This window comes from Lampris incognitus, chromosome 15 (assembly GCF_029633865.1).
Source record: "Lampris incognitus isolate fLamInc1 chromosome 15, fLamInc1.hap2, whole genome shotgun sequence".
In the NCBI taxonomy this organism is placed as follows: domain Eukaryota; kingdom Metazoa; phylum Chordata; class Actinopteri; order Lampriformes; family Lampridae; genus Lampris; species Lampris incognitus.
Window position 1 is genome coordinate 37480747 of NC_079225.1, and position 19587 is coordinate 37500333.

Below are 19587 nucleotides of genomic sequence, written 5' to 3' on the forward strand. Positions count from 1 at the left end.
GCCATTGTAGATGCCGTTATGAGATGAGACTGACTACTGTTCGCGTCTTTTAAGCAGAATGACGGGCCTTTTTTTAAACAGAAAACAATCATTTTAAATCAATAAAATTATTTGTTATTTTTTACGACCAATATTCTTTATAAGTTATTTTCTTTACCTCGGGGTTGGTTTAAGTTGTTTAATGCTGCAGTGTGTGTTGGTCAGCTGGTCTCTATATATTTCATGTCTCATCTTATCATCAGCCGCTTCTCCGGGGTCGGGTCGCGAATGGGAGCAAGTATGTAGGGCACTCCAGATGTCCCTCTCCCCAGCAACACCCTCCAGGTCCTCCTGGGGGATCCTAAGGTGTTCCCAGGCCAGATTGGATATGTAGTCCCTCCAGCTAGTTCTGGGTCTACCACGGGGTCTCCTCCCAGTTGGACGTGCCCGGTAAACCTCCCAAACCACCTCAGTTGACTCCTTTGGATGCGAAGGAGCGGCGGCTCTACTCCAAGCCCCCTCCAGATGTCCGAGCTCCTCACCCTATCTCTAAGGCTGAGCCCAGACACCCTACAGAGGAAACTCATTTCAGCCGCTTGTATCCGCAATCTCACCCTTTCGGTCACTACCCAAAGCTCATGACAATAGGGTTGGAACGAAGATTGACTGGTAAATTGAGAGCTTTGCCTTCTGGCTCAGCTTCCTGTTCACCACAACGGTCCGGTACAATGTCCGCATTACTGTTGATGCTGCACCAATCCACCTGTCAATCTCCCGCTCCATCCTACCCTCACTCATGAACAAGACCCCGAGATACTTGAACTCCTTCACTTGAGGCAACAATTCATCCCCAACCTGGAGGGAGCAATCCACTATTTTCCAGTAGAGAACCATGACCTCAGAGTTGGAGGTGCTGACTCTCATACCGGCCATTTCACACTCAGCTGAGAACCACCCCAGTGCACGCTGGAGGTCGCATTCTGATGAAGCCAACAAAACCACATCATCTGCGAAGAGCAGAGATGCAACTCTGAGGTTCCCAAAATGGACACACTCCTCACCTTGGCTGCGCCTTGAGATCCTGTCCATGAATATCACCAACAGAATCAGAGAGAAGGGACAACCTTGACAGAGTCCGACACCCACCGAAAACATGTTTGACTTTGTGCTGAGAATATGGACACAGTTCTCACTTTGGTTATACAAGGACCAGATTGCTTGGAGCAACTGCCCTGGTACCCCATACTCTCCTAGCACCCCCCTCAGAATGCCCCGGGGTACACGGTTGTAAGCCTTCTCCAAGTCCACAAAACACAGGCTGGAAGTGCTGAGGGGGGCATATAGTCAAGTCAAGTCAATTTTATTTGTATAGCCCAATATCACAAATTACAAATTTGCCTCAGTGGGCTTTACAGCAACACAACATCCTGTCCTTAGACCCTCTCATTGGATAAGGAACAACTCCCTAAAAAAAAAAAACCTTTAACAGGGCGAAAAAATAGGAAGAAACCTCAGGGAGAGCAACAGAGGAGGGCTCTCTCTCCCAAGGCAGACAGCGTGCAATGGATGTTATGTTTACACAATTTACACAATACAACATTGAAAGAGGATAACAGAATTATAATGGAATTATACTATTTATGAAGAATATGATGCGTAGGATGCCAATCAGTGTCCAGACGACACCGGAACAGCCCAGGACCCAAGCTATGTGACCACCGTTACCATGTGAAACAAAAACCAAAAATTAAATGGCTTTATCAGATCTATCAAAAGAAAATATGATGAAGGGAATGCCAAGCAGCGTCCAGGTGGCGACCACCGTCACCACGGAGACCTGGTATGAGGACAGGCTAGACGTGCACACAAGGGAGACTCACATGACACCATTCACACACCGAAAAAGAGAAAGTGGCTCGGGCCACTGACTCAGTGACTCGCGTAACCCAAAAACTCTACTCTCTGTAGTGAGTGACTCATCCAAACTCGAGTCAGCAAGAAAGTTGAACCTCCTGTCTCTTGTGCTGTGTATTGTTTTTGACAGATTCAGAATGGTCATTACAAACCTCTGCCACCAACCCGCTCATCCTTCTCCCTCCTCTGCAACACTCAGCTTCCAGTTTAAAGCTTAAAATCTTTCAAAAAAAATGTTTTTTTAAACGTTGAACGAACATCAGAATCATAAAAGCACGGACAAACCTAACCCCAATTATTTCCACTCCTCCGCTCAACTGCAGGGTCCATTGTCCAATCAAGCTCACGCCAGCCAGTTATTCTCCATGAAAATCTTTTCTTATTTGGCTTGCCCAGTTGAATGAAGGTGGAGTTCAAAATACCTTCCTCCTGTCTTGACACCCATCCCCTTTCCTGCATTTAGATCTTGTTTACAGTGTTGTGCTACTCTTGCTTGTCAAGCAAATTCTCGCTGAGTAACATTTCAAAGCGGCAGCAGCTTAATTGCTTGGTAATGAGAAATTCTGAGCAGGCACACACACACACACACACACACACACTATATACACACACACACACACACACACACACACACACACACACACATATATATATTATATATATATATATGTAGAGAGAGAGAGAGAGAAATAAAGTTATGCTTTTGGTGCTGCAGACTTGAATATAGTTGCGTAGTTGCGTGTCCTCATTCAAACCCAGGACAAGATGAAGGCGAGAGAAAAGTGTGTTGTACTGGCATGACTCTGCCTGGTCTTTGATGAGGTGTGTGGTCTGAACCAGAAATAGACAGCAGGATTGCAGATAATTGGTTATTAGTTTCTGCATTTCCATGGTTGTTTTCCTTTTCCTTTTTTTTTTTTTACCGGAGCTTGAGTGCATCGCTAATCATGTGTGTTCTTGTTTGTGTGTGCATGTATTGATGTGTGTTTGTTTGGCTGAACTCATATGCATGCATGTTTGAGTGTGCACTTAGTGTGCCTGTATTTTGCATGCGTGCGTGTTTGTGTGGTACACTCTGGCTGAGGTCACGCAGCACGGGCAGAGTCGGGCTGCAGAAATCTACTGAAGACTATAAAAGTCCCTCAGTTCTCACTGTCGGGCTCTGCGAGGCAGGTGGTTTTCCCCTTCAAATACCAATTTTCACCCTCACACCACGTTTTTCTGCTATTATTCCCCTGAAGGGCGGCATGGTGGCGCAGTGGTTAGCGCGGTTGCCTCACAGCAAGAAGGTCCTGGGTTCGAGCCCCGGGGTAGTCTAACCTTGCGGGTTGTCCTGGGTCGTCCTCTGTGTGGAGTTTGCCTGTCCTCCCCGTGTCTGCGTGGGTTTTCTCTGGGGGCTCCGGTTTCCTCCCACAGTCCAAAGACATGTAGGTCAGGTGAATCGGCCGTACTACACTGCCCCTAGGTGTGAATGTGTGTGTGTGTGTGTGTGTGTGGGGGGGGGGGGTGTGCCGGCCCTGTGTGATGGCCTGGCGGCCTGTCCAGGGTGTCTCCCCACCTGCCGCCAAATGACTGCCGGGATGGGCTCCAGCATCCCCGCGACCCTTAGAGCAGGATAAGCGGTTCGTATAATGGATGGATGGATGGATGGATGGATATTTCTCCCAATCATGGCTCCCCTCTCGTTTCTCTGATTGCCAGTGTAGCATACTGTACCTCAAAGTCAAACTTTATTGCAGTGTTTTCTGAAATGACTTCACCGCATACTGTGCATCATTTGAATGTGATATTTCTCTGCTGTTTTCACACTCCTCTGTTGAAATGAGGTAAAGTCCCGAGAGCCGTCTTTGGGGGAAGGGCGATAGATAGAAAGAGTGGAAATCGTGTTTCTTTAGTTTGACAATACAACAGTAAGATGACAGCACACATAAATGTACACACACACAATCGTGTATTACTCAGAAATGAATCCTGCTATGACGGTAAGCCTCAGTCTCTCTGTCTTTGTCTCGCCATTGTTACATGGGTATTACCTCAGACTTCTACGGAGGCTTTTACCTAGTAACCTTTGGATTCATAATTTAGAGACAAACATGAATTAAACATTTTGTGGAGGAAGAACTTCCCCTGTAACGTCAGGATTTTTCAAAAATAGAAATGAAATATGTATGTTTATAGGCCTCGTCAATGCATATTTTAGGAAAAAGCATCAAGACCTTCCACCATTTGTGTTTCAGCACTTGGCAGAGCCCCGAGGAAAAATGCCAGTCTTTTTTTTTTAATATATATATTAATTTGACACAACATTCTTATCCTCTGTCATTTTAGAAAACTCTTATTTCACTGCCCACTCCAACTTAGTCACTTCCTCCGGGTGCTCCGGTTTCCTCCCACAGTCCAAAGACTTGTCAGTCAGGTGAATCGGCCGTCCTACATTGTCCCTAGGTGTGAATGTGTGTGTGTGTGTGTGTGTGTGTGTGTCGGTCCTGTGATGGACTGGCAGCCTGTCCAGGGTGTCTCCCCGCCTGCCGCCCAGTGACTGCTGGGATAGGCTCCAGCATCCCCGCCACCCTGAGAGCAGGATAATTGGTTTGGATAACGGACGGATGGAAGGATGGATGTCACTGCCCACTTCAACTCAGTCACTTTAAAGTGTCAAATGTTCTCTCTCTCTCTCTCTCTCTCTCTCTCTCTCTCTCTCTCTCTCTCTCTCTCTCTGTCATTAACTAACTTGCACACAAACACGCCCACACTTACAGACTCAAGGTATGCCATACCAGTAATTGGAGGTTCGCTGGTTTGAATCCCAGGATTGGCTGGGTGATAGTGATTGGATCTAAGCTAACAACCACTAGGTTGCTTGTATTGAGTTAACAGATGCAACCAGAATGCAGTTGTACCCTTGGTCAAGGACCTACAACCCAGTGGCACCGGATAGTCTGGACGACATGGCAGCTAAATGACAAAATTCTGTCCCAACAGATGGATCTGAATAAGTGTAACTTAAAGGGATAGTAAATGTAAAATCAATACATGTTGAGTTGGTAATTGTTATATTAAGAGCCCATAAAATAAGTTTCAGATATGAGAAAGTCATGTGATTGTGGTTGCAATACAAAATCCCCTATGGAATGTCCATATTGTATGCTGCATGTTGTGTGCTGGGTGTTGCGTGCTGCATGATGTGTGCTACATGTCGTGTGCTGCATGTTGTGTGCTGCATGCAGTCACATAGGCTCAATAATGAGTGGAACTTCAGTGTCTATGTTAAGTATGGAAGAGACAAAACATGTAAACTGCAATCAGCATCCACAGACAAGACTGCAGAAAGTGACACAGATGGTAGTGGATATGAATTAGGATAACAGTGTCCTTTTAGTGAAGGAAAATTGTGTAAAAACATGTTGCAAATCCTTCCGCCTCCCTCTCTGATGCCTTGTACCACTCCGCTATAAGCCCCTTCCACCAAATGACCTCCGCATCGCTCTTCAGCCCCTTACACTCGTCTACAACCAGGAAATATCAACACAAGACTCGTCAAACTTGTGTCGTAATTGCAAATCTGTCCATGTAAAAAACAAACATGTTTTTCAGTGAATCTCTTAGGTACACTAATATTGTTCATGTGAAGCAGCCATTTCGAGTTGGTCTTGTTGATTTTTAGGGTCAGGGTCACAACCACAAGTGACCGGCGGAGCAGGGCGGACGCGAATTGATCGCGTACATGTGCATCTGTGTTTGTAGAACAGCCAATAGGAACGCCGGCTCTCTGAACTGACCCATGATTGGCTAAAATCTACCGTCCCAGGCTAGATCTTTTTAAACATGAATACAGAGCCAAGAGGAGGTGCAGAAGTCTAGTTTTCTCTCAGGCAACTCGAACTACAATATGCTGAAAGGTTATTATGGAATTTTTGCCCAATAACACCATAAAGAACTGCCTACCTCAGTGTTAAATCTTACTCTCCATGTGCTGAGCTAACATGAGCAGTCGGTCCGAGGGATTTCCCCATGTGGTTAGTATAAGTTTTAATGTCAGCACCCATGAAATCGTTAATTCTGCTTGAAAATGAACTTTAGGAGACGGATATCTCTCACGACTGATTATTTTATATTGAGTTCCATCTTTTAACCGTGTTTTACCGTGGCTTTGCCTTTCCTTTAGATTCGTCTCATGACATTGCTGTAAATGGTAATGCATGATTCACCCTTTGAGTAGTTTTGCCACTGGCCGTAGGCTTGTTTGCTGAACTTAATCTTAGTTTAGGTGCAAAAACATAAAATGGTAAAATACACTACAGTTATAAAAACTAAAATTAAGAAATTAGGTGAACAAATAAAAATAAAAAATTCTGTACGGTCTACATACATCTCATCTCATCATCAGCCACTTCTCCAGGGTCGGGTTGCGGTGGCAGGAAGCTAAGTAGGGCCCTCCAGACGTCCCTCTCCAGCTCCTCCTGGGGGATCCCAAGGCGTTCCCAGGCCAGATTGGACATGTAGTCCCTCCAGAGAGTTCTGGGTCTACCACGGGGTCTCCTCCCAGTTGGATGTGCCCAGAAAGCCTCCAAAGGAAAGCACCCAGGATGCATCCTAATCAGATGCCCAAACCACCTCAACGCTCCTTTCGATGCGAAGGAGCAGCGGCTCTACTCCGAGCTCCCTCCGAATGTCCGAGCTCCTCACCCTAAGGCTGAGCCCAGACACCCTACGGAGGAAACTAATTTCAGCCGCTTGTGTCCGCGATCTCACCCTTTCAGTCACAACCCAAAGCTCATGAACATAGGTGAAGGTTGGAACGAAGGGTTGGGTCTACATACATGCCAGTAAAGTCCACATGATTATGTTTAGAGAACATCCCAGAGTAGTTTGAAGATGTCCTCGGAAACTGGAAAAGTCTCGCAAAATAATCTTTTAATATTTTTTTAGTATGTTTTTCCCCTCATCAGTGGATTACTGAAAGCTAGTTTGGCCACGAGATATCTTTTCAGCGTTACATATCTGAATATGATATAGTGTTAAACACGATAAATCTACAATTACTTTTTTTATACTCAGTCAGTCCCATCGACTCTTGTTTCACTAGCGAGCAACTGATGAAAACTAAAATCGCAGCAAACACAGGGGCACATGATGATAAACACTGATACAACCAGCTACACATCAGTATGTATGATTCCTAAACATCTGAGACTCACAAATTTGTCCTACCGAATAGATAATGCAGGAGGTTGTTTTTCTATAGAATGTCGTTAATATTTGATGGTCATGCTAAAAGCCCTGGCGAGATTGTGGCTGTCAGAGTCAGCATTACAGCCGTTGCTGACTTGAGCCCATTTCGGCTTTACGTACAAGAGCCTTAAATATTTAACTTGTGTTTTGTGTACAAATGTGTTGTACTATGTGCCGGGTTGCTGGAAAACCCGATAAATTATGTCCCGGCACTTGTGTTTGACTGGCGCGTCGTAAACAAAGTTAACTGCATTTTTAAGGTTGGCCTTAAGAAAATGAGCTGGAGCCAAGTCAGGCCTCAGGCGTATGATAGGTTGTGGCAGAGGCCTGGCGTGCTGCGTGCGTCGGTACGGAGGCAGGGAGGATCAATTCTGCACCGTTCATCCCGTGTTGGTGTTGGTTTAATCTGAAGCTCCGAACTGTTAAATGCTGTGCACTGCCACTGAAGCACACACACACTTGAACGTCTGACCTGTTGGTTGTCTTGTTTGTGCTTCATGTTCAGTATTGCGAGGTTAAACATGCATCGTCTCATCAGGTCGTATTCATCTTTACTCCCGGTTGTGTTCCCAGCTCTTCATGAGGGTTACGTAAAGGTCATTTTGAACATACCGCTAGATGTTACATGTGTTTAAAAAGCACTGCAAAAAAAAGTTCAGCTGCTCATCATTCCCTACTACTACTACTACTACTACTACTACTACTACTACTACTACTACTACTGCTGCTGCTGCTGCTGCTGCTGCTACTTTCGGCTGCTCCCGTTAGGGGGCGCTACAGCGGATCATCCGTTTCCATCTCTTCCTGTCCTCTGCATCTTCCTCTGTCACGCCAGCCACCTGCATGTCCTCCCTCACTACATCCAGCAGTTCATCATTCCCAAAGCCATAAAAACTCTGACAATCTATCATCAGGCTACAAAGGTGAATGAGACCTTGTCTGCATTTGGGTTTTAGATCATTTTAATTGGGATCATTTACACACTGATAAAACGGAGTTGAAGTGATGTAGACACACATGGAAAAAGATAAGAAACGAGTTGGTATTTGCAGGTCAGCTAGAAAAAGGGTTTAAGAAGACATTACACTGGAGGCGTCCAGGTGGCGTAGTGGTCTATTCTACTGTCTACCAACACGGGGATCGCCGGTTCGAATCCCCCGTGTTACCTCCGCCTTGGTCGGGCATCCCTACAGGCACAATTGGCTGTGTCTGTGGGTGGGAAGCTAGATGTGGGTATGTGTCCTGGTCGCTGCACTAGCACCTCCTCTGGTCAGTCGGGGTGCCTGTTCACGGGGGAGGGGAACTGGGGGGAATAGCGTGATCCTCCCATGCGCTACGTCCCCCTGGTGAAATCCTTACTGTCAGGTGAAAAGAAGTGGCTGGCGACTCCACATGTATCGGAGGAGGCATGTGGTAGTCTGGATCAGCAGAGGGGGGGGAGCAGCGACCGGGGAGGCTCAGAAGAGTGGAGTGATTGGCCAAGTACAGTTGGGGAGAAAAAGGGGAGAAATAAAAAAAGGAAGACATTACACATCAAAATTAATTAACAGGTCATGCATATATGAAAGAAGTAATCAAGTAAAAAAGTAAAAATCCTAGCCTACGTTGAACCGTGTGGTGAACTTTTCCATGAAACCTAAAAGACCAGTTGTGAAGTAGTCTACTTCAGACTCACTTTTCCCAGTGACTTCCAGGGAGAAACTCCTTTTCCCCTGAAGGCTGAAGACTTCCTCCGTATTGTTTCCGTCCGTGCGGGTTCTTGTGACGCCGACATCCCAAACTGTCTGAATCCTCAGATGCTAAACTGATGTATGAGTTCTGAAACGTTAAACAACTTCCTGTTTATTCCTGCTGCAGAGGGAGAGGCTGCGGAACATCGAGAGGATCTGCAACCTGCTGAGGAAGGTAAGCAGCAACATTTCTTTGAAATAATCAGAAGATGTTGACAGTGTTGGGCACGACCCTCCCTGAAGCCAGTTTCTTATCACATTTCACCCCCTTGTTACTGCCGAGGCAGCTTGGGAAGAGGGTAAACCTAGGACAGTTAGTCAGTGGTGTGCTTTTGATTCGTGTATATATAGACTTAAATAATGTTATTAAAGCAACAATCCTGAAGATTTACATGTACACAATGGTCCTTTTTGATGCTTTTTGGTGTATAATAATAAGGTAATAAAATTAATTTAAGATAATACATGAGCACAAATGTCCATATGAAAAAGGCTTTTGTAGTTGCTTATTCTAGCAGTAACTGTTGAGGAAGACAGTCCCTGGAAAAACAGCAAGGTGCGTAATGTTTTACATCTGCACCATAGCAACCAAATAGAATAGAATAAGACAGGTAGTGGCTAGTTTGAAAAAGCTATGCATTTATGGATAACAAGCAGATATGACAGACCAAGCTCTTACAAGACATTCACTGGCAGATACTACAGTAACAGCTAAATGTTGGGTTTAACATGGAATTTTTTTCTGAGGTGGAGATGCTGACACACAGCATTGATGACTGTTTTATTCTTAATGACCGCCGAGATTTACAATGGTCATCAATGCAATTACTAATTATTAATTATTATTAATTAATGCAATGTGAGTTTCCTCCCACAGTCCAAAGACATGTAGGTCAGTTGAATCGGCCGTACTAAATTGTCCCTAGGTGTGAATGTGTGTGTGTGTGGGTGTGTGTGTGTGTGTCGGCCTTTTGATGGACTGGCGGCCTGTCCAGGGTGTCTCCCCGCCTGCCACTCAATGACTGCTGGGATAGGCGCCAGCGTCCCCGCGACCCGAATTTGGATAAGTGGCTTGGATAATGGATGGATGGATCAATGCAATTACCATGTATCACCACAGCAAGTTAAACAAAAAGGACAAATCTTAGTAAAAAGAGGAAAGGCTTTATGAATATGAACATGTTGTAATAAAATTTCTTAAAAATTCTAGTTTTAGTTAGCTGTTGGTTTTCATCCCGCTCCTACGGTCCTCAGAAATCATTAATAAAATAATTATCTCCTGTATGCATTATGGGGGGTGGGGACTAATAAAAGCTGTACTGGAACAAAATTGTCGAGGACCCTGGGGCCCACATATTGATAACTGATAACTGGTTTTACAAAATACCAAAACCATATAGGCATTGTAAAAAAAAAAAAAATCTTGCTGCCCTATATATTCTTAAAAAAATGACTGTTCAGAGGTTTTCATTGGTCACTGATGAAATCCATGATATATATATATATATATATATATATATACACACATTATGATTCAGTAGAGCAGGTTCTTTTTATTAAGAGCTGCTTTGTCCTCAGTGAAGCAAGTAGTTGCACAGCATATACACACAATTACACTTCGCAGTGTAAATATCTAGACAGCTCTCGTTTGTGCAGTCGTTTCAGAATTACTGCATGAAATAATTGATTGTCATTGTGTCGAATTTGTCAATATCCACTGTCAGTTGTCATGTCAGCGAAGTGTTTTGCGTGTTTCTATAGGCGTGTAGCAATGTTCTCATTGTTGGACACCTGTCTAGCTTCTGAAATGAGATCAGAGGGGAGATGTGGATGGAGAGATGCTGTGCTCTGCTGACTCATACAGCCTGTTATCGGCTCTGTGTGCATGCATGTTTGTGTGCGTATGTGTGCGTATGTGTATGTATGCGTGTGTCCAGTTTGCCTGAGGACACAGGAGGAAGGTGTGAAACAAGGCTTCCTGCCAGCTTCAATGTGACATCTGTTTCCCTCTCTATCGCTCACCAATCTAATCCAATCACACACACACACAAACACACACACACGCACACACATGCACACAACATTATTACAGTATGCCACAGGGGTTTGGTTGAAAGGCTCATCTTCTTTATCAGGGTTGTCAACACTTGGCCCCAGAAACTCAGGGGGCCTCTGTCGGCTCCTTGGGGAGGACGCTGTCCTTGTACACACACACACATACACACACACACACACACACACACACACACACACACACACACACACACACACACACACACAGACCAGTAAACATACACATGTGCAAACATACACACACCCAGACACACATACTCAGGCAAATATGTTTGTGTGCATTGTGTGTACGCCTTGGTATATACAGTATACACACACTCTCCTTGCAGCTGTGACCCACTGTGGCAAGGGACTTGAACTGGAGATTGTAGTAGAAAAGGCTCTGGCGTAATGAATTGATGGAAAGGGAAACACCGCACAGTTCAGCAATCCAAGCCTGCTGCTGTTGTTGTTCAGGAAAGCAAATGTAATACAATATGTGTGAGCATCTTTCCTCAGTGGCCAGAAACTAGACTAGGACTGAAGACCTCGGTAACAACTAGTAAGACAATCTGACGATATTCACTTACCAGTGAATGGAGAACTGGTGTTTGTTTTTTGGACTCAGAATTTTCATCTTAGTTTTTCATACTCAAGTCAAGCTTCAGTTACTCTCCCTTGGGTCTCTTAGATGTTCCCCATCTGACCCAATGAATTTTCTGTGACATAATCCAGAGCTAGGGGGCATGGTGGTGCAGTGGTTAGCGCGGTTGCCTCACAGCAAGAACGTCCGAGTTCGAGCCCCCGGGTAGTCCAACCTTGGGGGTTGTCCCGGGTCGTCCTCTGTGTGGAGTTTGCATGTTCTCCCCGTGTCTGCATGGGTTTCCTCCAGGTGCTCTGGTTTCCTCCCACAGTCCAAAGACATGTAGGTCAGGTGAATCGGCCGTACTAAATTGCCCCTAGGTGTGTGTGTGTGTGTGGGGGGGGGGGCTGTGATGGACTGACAGCCTGTCCAGGGTGTCTCCCCGCCTGAGTCCAATGACTGCTGGGATAGGCTCCAGCATCCCGTGACCCCGGTTGGGATAAGCAGTTTGGATAATGGATGGATGGACGTCTCCAGAGCTGAAACCTTTATATAATTTCAAGTTCAACTAGTTCTCTGCTCACATGGTTCTTGATGGACATGTAGTGCAAATACCCTACTGATCATCCAACTATCAGCTCTATTCAGACACATCTGTTGTCAAACCGGATCAGTCAATCAATCTTTATTTCTGTCTGTCTTTCAGCACATTGTACATGTATAGGTGTCCACCATATTCAAAGTAGGGCACATTTTTCACCCCCACATTTCTAAAGCAACCTCAACTGTCCAAACTGCTGAAATTGTCTCTGATTGGATGTAGAAAAAAATGAAATTAAAGCAAATGAACAGGGGGATCGCCGGTTCGAATCCCCGTGTTACCTCCGGCTTAGTCAGGCATCCCTACAGACACAATAATTGGCCGTGTTTTCGGGTGGGAAGCTGGATGTGGGTATGTGTCCTGGTTGATGCACTAGCGCCTCCTCTGATCGGTGGGGGCGCCTGTTCGGGCGGGGGGGGGGCTGGGGAGAATAGCAGCTGGCGACTCCACATGTATCAGAGGAGGCATGTGGTAGTCTGCAGCCCTCCCCGGATCGGCAGAGGGGGTGGTGCCGCGACCAGGACGGCTCGGAAGAGTGGGGTGATTGGCCGGATACAGTTGGGTGGGGGGGGTTTAAAAAATCAATCAATCAATTGAAAATAATTAAGGGATTTTTTTTTCCACACCCGCTGCAGATTTAGTTAATCGTGTCTGCCAGTTTGGGTGTGGAAGGAGCCGAGTTTGGGTGCCGGAGGAGCAAACGAGGGAAGGATCTGTTGTGTTGTGATGTTTTTCTTGTTTTTGGGTTTGTTTTCTCCACTGCGCCCCTCTCCTCCTCTGCCTCCTCGTTCAGCTCACTCCCAGCAGGCGAAATCACAGGATGGTGGTTGTGAGTGACTGGGTTAAACGGTTTGGTTTTGTTTCCTTGTGCTGGCAATCTGTTTGTTAGTTCACAACACACACGCGCGCACACAAAGAAGTACACAATCTATGCAGATATGTGCCACTTTTGTTGTTAATGGAGTGCACTGGGTTCTGATGGCTTCTGGATAGATGCAAGCACACACAGATGACAGTAGCTGGAGGGCATCCGCTGCATCTCATGCTGCAAAGCCTGTGTGTGTGTGTGTGTGTGTGTGTGTGTGTGTGTGTGTGTGTGTGTGTGTGTGTGTGTGTGTGTGTGTGTGTGTGTGTGTGTGTGTGTGTGTTGTTCATTAGATGTGCAGTCTTCTGGCTAGAAGCGACGAGCCGCTGTGTTGTCACAGCAACTGAGTGAACCTCTGAGTGTACTCATTAGGCGTCTTCCTTTATTTTTGGGTCTGTCTCTCCCTCTCTCTCTCTCTCTCTCTCTCTCTTTTGCTCTTTCTGTTTTACACCCTCTCGCCCTCCCTCTCTCTCCCTTTATCCATCTCTTCGCTTGACCTCTCTCCCAGCCCATCCTCTCTCTCTCTCTCTCTCTCTCTCTCTCTCTCTCTCTCTCTCTCTCTCTCTCTCTCTCTCTCTCTCTCTCTCTCTCTCTCTCCCTCTCTCTCTCCACACCTTAGTTTGTGTAGTGAGGAGGAGTGCGGAGGACTTTGAGGGCAGGGATCTGGATGCTGTAGTGTGCGTTTGCATCACTGCTTCATCATCGCTGTCTGCGAACACTCACCTTTCATCTGTCTCTTGATTGTCTTAATGCTAGCCCCCCCCCCCCCGTCTCCGTCCCGCTAGTTCTCTACTCCCCTCCTCCCCCTTACCTTCCCCCCCAGTTCCTCTCAGTCTCTCTCAGCCCCGCTCTCTTCATGTTGGAATGAGATGAGAGGAGAGCTGGAGAGTCGGCGGTGCTGTGCGGCGCTATGCTCTGCTTTTGCTTGGCATTCAGTGTTTTGGTGTGTGTGTGTGTGTGTGTGTGTGTGTGTGTGTGTGTGTGTGTGTGTGTGTGTGTGTGTGTGTGTGTGTGTGTGCGTGCGCCGGTGTGCAAGTGAGTGAGTTTTTGCATGGGCATATACAGTGTGTGTGTGTGTGTGTGTGTGTGTGTGTGTGTGTGTGTGTGTGTGTGTGTGCCGGTGTGCAAGTGAGTGAGTTTTTGCATGGGCATATACAGTGTGTGTGTGTGTGTGTGTGTGTGTGTGCGAGCGAAAGAGAGACAGAGAGAGCATGTGAGTGTGTATCTTTGATTTTGTTGATCCAAGCCTGTAAAAAGCAGCTTTTAATTTTCTGGCTAGTTCCGATGTGGACTGACAGGTGGGTCCCGTGTTTCGCATGTTAATCCCTAACCACTGCTTCATTCATACCGATGGCGTCTCACCTTACCCGCCGCTTCTCGGGTTCGGACAAACAACGTGTGTTTTGGTGTGTACTTATGAGGCTCCCAGGCGTCTTGTGGCAAACAAAGTCCATTTTTGCATGCTGTGTGTTATTCCAAATGAAAATGTGTTTTACATTTCCTTCCCTCCACCACACTTAATTTTCCCCTGTCTTCATGGGGACAGGGGACTGGCCTACTGATTGCTAGCGGGTGCTAATAGCATAGTCACCCAACACGCATCTGTGGACTGTTTTTGTCGGCGTGAATGTCTGGCAACTGAAATTTAGTGTGTGTGTTGTGATGGCCAAAATGCAGCTGTAATTGCTGACCGTTCTTTTGTTTTTATTTGTGCCTGAATATGAATACATTTACTCATAAATGGCTTTGATAGTCCACTCTGATTAATGGATGATTGCTGACGCATTGTGATTTCTCATGTATGCCAAGGATCTGGACATTTGTGCTGCACAATTATGATGAGTTGATTATGTTGGAAGACCTCTGCATGGGTTTACGAAACAGGTATTATTTATTTACTCGTTTGTTTGTTTGTTGATTCCCCCCCCCCCTTTTTCTCTCCAATTGTATCCGGCCAATTACCCCGCTCTTCCGAGCCGGCCCGGTCGCTGCTCCACCCCCTCTGCCGAGCCGGGGAGGTTTGCAGACTACCACATGCCTCCTCCGATACATGTGGAGTCGCCGGCCGCTTCTTTTCACCTGACAGTGAGGAGTTTCACCAGGGAGACGAAGATCATGCTATTCCCCTCCCCTCCATACAGGTGCCCCGATCGACCAGAGGAGGAGCTAATGCGGCGACCAGGACACATCCGGCTTCCCACCCGCAGACACGGCCAATTATGTCTGTAGGGACACCTGACCAAGCCGGAGGTAGCACGGGGATTCAAACCGGCGATCCCCATGTTGTTAGGCAGTGGAATAGACCTCTACGCTACCTGGATGCCCCTTAAACTGGTGTAATTTCAATCAGCCGTCAGTATGACGTAGTTGCATAGTAATATTAAAGCTATGAGTAGGCCTATATCATGAGAAAAAACATTTGTTTGCTGCACCTTGTAATGACTCAATCTGAGACCGCCGGTCGGTGTAGTGATTCGATCTGAGACCGCCGGTCGGTGTAGTGATTTGATCTGAGACCGCTCCCCGAACAGTGGAACTATCAGCTGTTACTGCTGGTGCGAGAAGTGCCTGTGATGCTAACTTGAAAAGTTGCGTATCCCTTCTAAAAAAAACAATTGTGAAGCTTCAGGTAGTTTGTATTGATGGCACGGTGCCCCAGTGGTTAGCGCTGTCGCCTCACAGCAAGAAGGTCCTGGGTTCGAACCCTGGGGTTGTCCAACCTTGGGGGGGGGGGTCATCCCAGGTCATCCTCTCTGTGGAGTTTGCACGCTCTCCCCATGTCTGCGGTGGGTTTTCTCCGGGTGCTCTGGTCTCCTCCCACCACCAAAAACACATGTATTCTAGGGTTAATACTCCTGTCTGTGCCCCTGAGCAAGGCAATGGAAAGAAGAGCCGGAGTTGGTCCCCGGGTGCTGCACGGCGGCTGCCCACTGCTCCTAGCTACACAGCTGGGATGGGTTAAATGCAGAGGAAGAATTTCCCCAAGAGGGATTAATAAAGTAGTACAAATAGATAAATAAACACGGTACTCCGTTATCGATATTTTGAAGAGGCGACATCGCTATGGTTCCCTCTGATGTGCGCACATAGGCGTTGTTGGCTCAAGGTCATCGCATCCTCTCTTCAATAAATCATAAAATCACAGAGGAAGAGAAGGCTGTGGTTTGCAGAAAAAGCTGCCATCACCTTGAAAAACCGTTGGAATGCTGTGTGTGTTTGTGTGTGTGTGTGGGGGGGGGGGTACGCACGGCACATGGGGATGGGGATGGGGGTGTGGATGTTAGTGTGTGAGTGTGAGGAGTGAGCGTGTGTGTTCAAGGGCAAAAGACTGGAAAACGCAGAGTGACTTGTTAATGTCGCCCCCTACATGTCCCTTAATTGGCGCCTTGGGACACTGTGACATGAGGTATGCAGTGCTAAACTCCTCAGAGCGCTCCCTCTGAAACTGTGGGGCGTCCTCACGGCACAGCCAGTTAAGTGCAAATCATGTAGGCTCAGGCCTGATCGCAGCATCCCTGGTCCGAATTCGACCGCGGGACGTTTGCCGCTTGTCTTCTTCCCCTGTGCTCTCCACCCTGCGTTTCCTGTCTCTGTTTGCTCTCTTGTCCAATAAAAGATAAAATGTCATGCCAAGATTCACTACCTCAAGAGTAAGGCGCTGTACTCGCCAACTCCTGATATTCAAGTTTACGGGGAAGTAAAAGGAACTTTAACTCTTCTGTTAATCTCACTTCATTTCCGCTTCCAATGTGGGAAGATGGCGGCGCGAATTCACGTTCGGGGCGGCCTCACCCAGTACCGTCCATGCGGTGTCTTTGTCCACGTCTATGTTTTGTCTTCATTTGATGGCTGGGAGAGCTGGCGCTGGATCGGCTGGGAGAGCCTGGTCTGCTGCATCCTGTGGGCCCAGAGACCTCGGCCCTGCCTGGAGCTGCGACCGAGGAGGTGACACCGAGGGGGGTCTGACAGGACAGGAAAGCGGGGCAGGCTAAGCTAACTGCTAGCCGCTGCAGACCGGCAATTCCGACAACACCAAGGGTGGTTTGGCGGCGGCCTTGCCTGGTGTTGACTGTGGTGTTTTTGGTGTCGTTGTGTGGAGTGCGGGGAGGTGTGTCGAGGGTGTCTGGTTGGGAGAGCTGGCGTTGGATCAACTGAGGGAGCCTGGTCTGCTGCGTCTGGTGGGCCCAGAGACCGTGACCCTACCTGGACCTGCGACTGAGGAGGTACACCGAGGGCAGTCTGACAGGACAGGAAAGCGGGGCAGGCTAAGCTAACTGCTAGCCCATATGCAGACCAGCAGTTCCGACCGTCATCCTGGCTGGTGTTCGTTCCCTTGGACCGTAGTTTGGATATACGTATGTGTTAGTTAGTATGTGTGTTCTTGAAGTTCTTGTAGTTATTGGATGTGTGTTTTTGTCTTTGTGTTGCACTGCTGTGGGCTGGGGGAAACCACATTTCGTTTCATGTCATGTACGGAAGTACATCAAATGAAATGACAAAGTGTTTCTGAATTCAGATGAAGTCAGTGGGAGCAGGACCCCCACAACACAGCCACTGTGAGTGTGAGTCTGTGAAGAGGGTGGTCTCATACAGAGAGTTACAGGGGTGTCAGATTGTTGGAAAGCATTTCGCAGCGTTAGTATTGAGATACAGTGGTTCAGTCTTCAACACAAAACTAGAGCCGAGTCCAGGAGTGAGTCTGTATACTGTAAGTACACAGTATCTGAACCCAGTGTACACATAGAGGGTTCGTACTGACAGCTCACCGTTTTGATCCACTGCGTATCTTTATCAGGATATAACACCCTGTAAACACACTGAGTGTGGACTCCATTTTGTCTGTGCACGGGTTCATTCATCTGCCCTGAAGCTGCCGGTCTTCATCATACCTTAACTACACATGCAAATGACTGCAGGCACACATGTGACACAAACACGCATGCCTACGTACTTGAATACTCATGCACAAATGGACATACTAAAAGCCAATTTATGTAAATTCAAGAAACACAGGGAGGGAAAAAGTACAACCTTAGTCTAGTCTGTCAGTACTGATGTGCAGATACTGTGAAAGCTGTGTGTGCTTGCGTGCTTATGTGTGTGTGTGTCTTCTTCCATGCAATCCCCCACACAGGTGTGGCGTGAAATTGCCAACTTCTCTGGCAGCCAGAATAATCAGGGCTTAGTATGCAAACAGCACTGCTTCCTTGATCCCACATACTGTTACACAGAGAAGAGAGAGAGAGAGAGGGGGTGGGTAGAAAGGTGTCGAGAGACTGAGAGAAAGGTGGGTAGAGAAGGATGTCAAGAAAAGTTGAGAGAGGGAGGAAGAGAGACAGGTGAAGGAGACAGCAAAGGAGAAAGAGGAGAGCAAAGACAGTAAATGAGAAAGGGTTGAACTAGAAAGAAATGGAAGGAGGTAAAGATAGGGTAGAAAATAAGTTATGTGCGTGGGGGGGGTGAGAAAGAGAGGAGCACTTCTCTCAACTAAAAATTGGCAGCCACTGTTAAGCACTCCAGGAAATTAATATTAATAATGCGTTGCGTGCTTTGCATCAGAAACTGCACAGGGGTTGTGGGCACTCTGAAAATTGCATGACTTTATCTCACTGGCATACACAAGCAAAGAGGCCTCTTTTTTTTTTCAAACTGAATTTCTGCAGAAAAAGAAAGGTGCTTCACATGCTAGCAAAGTTAAGAGACTGAATTCACACCAAACAAAATTGATATTCCTCTGTGGGCTTCCTGCTGTACGTATGAAAACGAATTCAAGACTGTATGAATGCAGCAGGGAACGTCCTGCAAGCTTAACCAAAATAGCGTATTGTACATCTCGTGGGCTCTGACCCGATTACAAAATCTTCAGTTTGAGTCTGGCCTCTTATCTGCTGCTCTCCTTTCCCACTAGTTCTTTGCCATCATAGTATTTAAGACAGTAAAAACTGCTAAAAATGAACGAAGATGAACTTCCAAACTTAGGCCGTCTTACAGGACGTGGAAGCGGGGCAGGCTAAGCTAACTGCTAGCCCATGCAGACCGGCAGTTCCGATAAAACCGAAGGCGGTCTGGCAGCGGCCTCGCCTGGCATTGACAGTGTTTTTGTTGTCGTCATGTGGAGTGCGGGGAGGTGTGTCGAAGGTGTCTGGCTGGGAGAACTGGCATTGAATCGGCTGGGGGAGCCTGGTCTGCTGCATCCGGTTGGCCCAGGGACCACGTCCCTGCCTGGCGCTGCACCCAAGGAGGAAACACTGAGGGTGATCTGACAGGATGTGGAAGCGGGGCAGGCTAAGCTAACTGCTAGCTCATGCTGACCAGCAGTTCCAACAGTCATCCTGGCGTTTGCTCTCTTGGACAGTGGAAAAAACATTTTTTGGCTATGTTGGATATATGTGTTTTTGTAGTTTTTTGTTGTTTGGATATGTGTTCTTGTAGTTTAGATATGTGTTTTGTCTTTGTGTTGTGCTGCTGTGGGCTGGGGGAAACGATATTTCGTTTCATTTCATGTGTGCAGGTGCATGGAATGAAATGACAAATAAAGTTCCTGATTCCAAATTCCTATCATACCACCTTGTCATGCTGATGTCTCTCAGAACCAGCATGCTCACTCCAGCACGCCTGATTTGCTATTAAA

General features: G+C 46.9%; 1 protein-coding gene across 1 annotated transcript in view; it reads left to right on the plus strand.

The window, feature by feature from the left end:
- cnih3 (cornichon family AMPA receptor auxiliary protein 3) overlaps nt 1-19587 on the plus strand; it is a 111246-nt gene that overhangs the window by 40477 nt on the left and 51182 nt on the right. The window contains exon 3 of the mRNA XM_056295018.1: nt 8983-9030. Coding sequence (XP_056150993.1) covers nt 8983-9030 — 48 coding nt within the window. The remainder of the gene's footprint in view (nt 1-8982; nt 9031-19587) is intronic.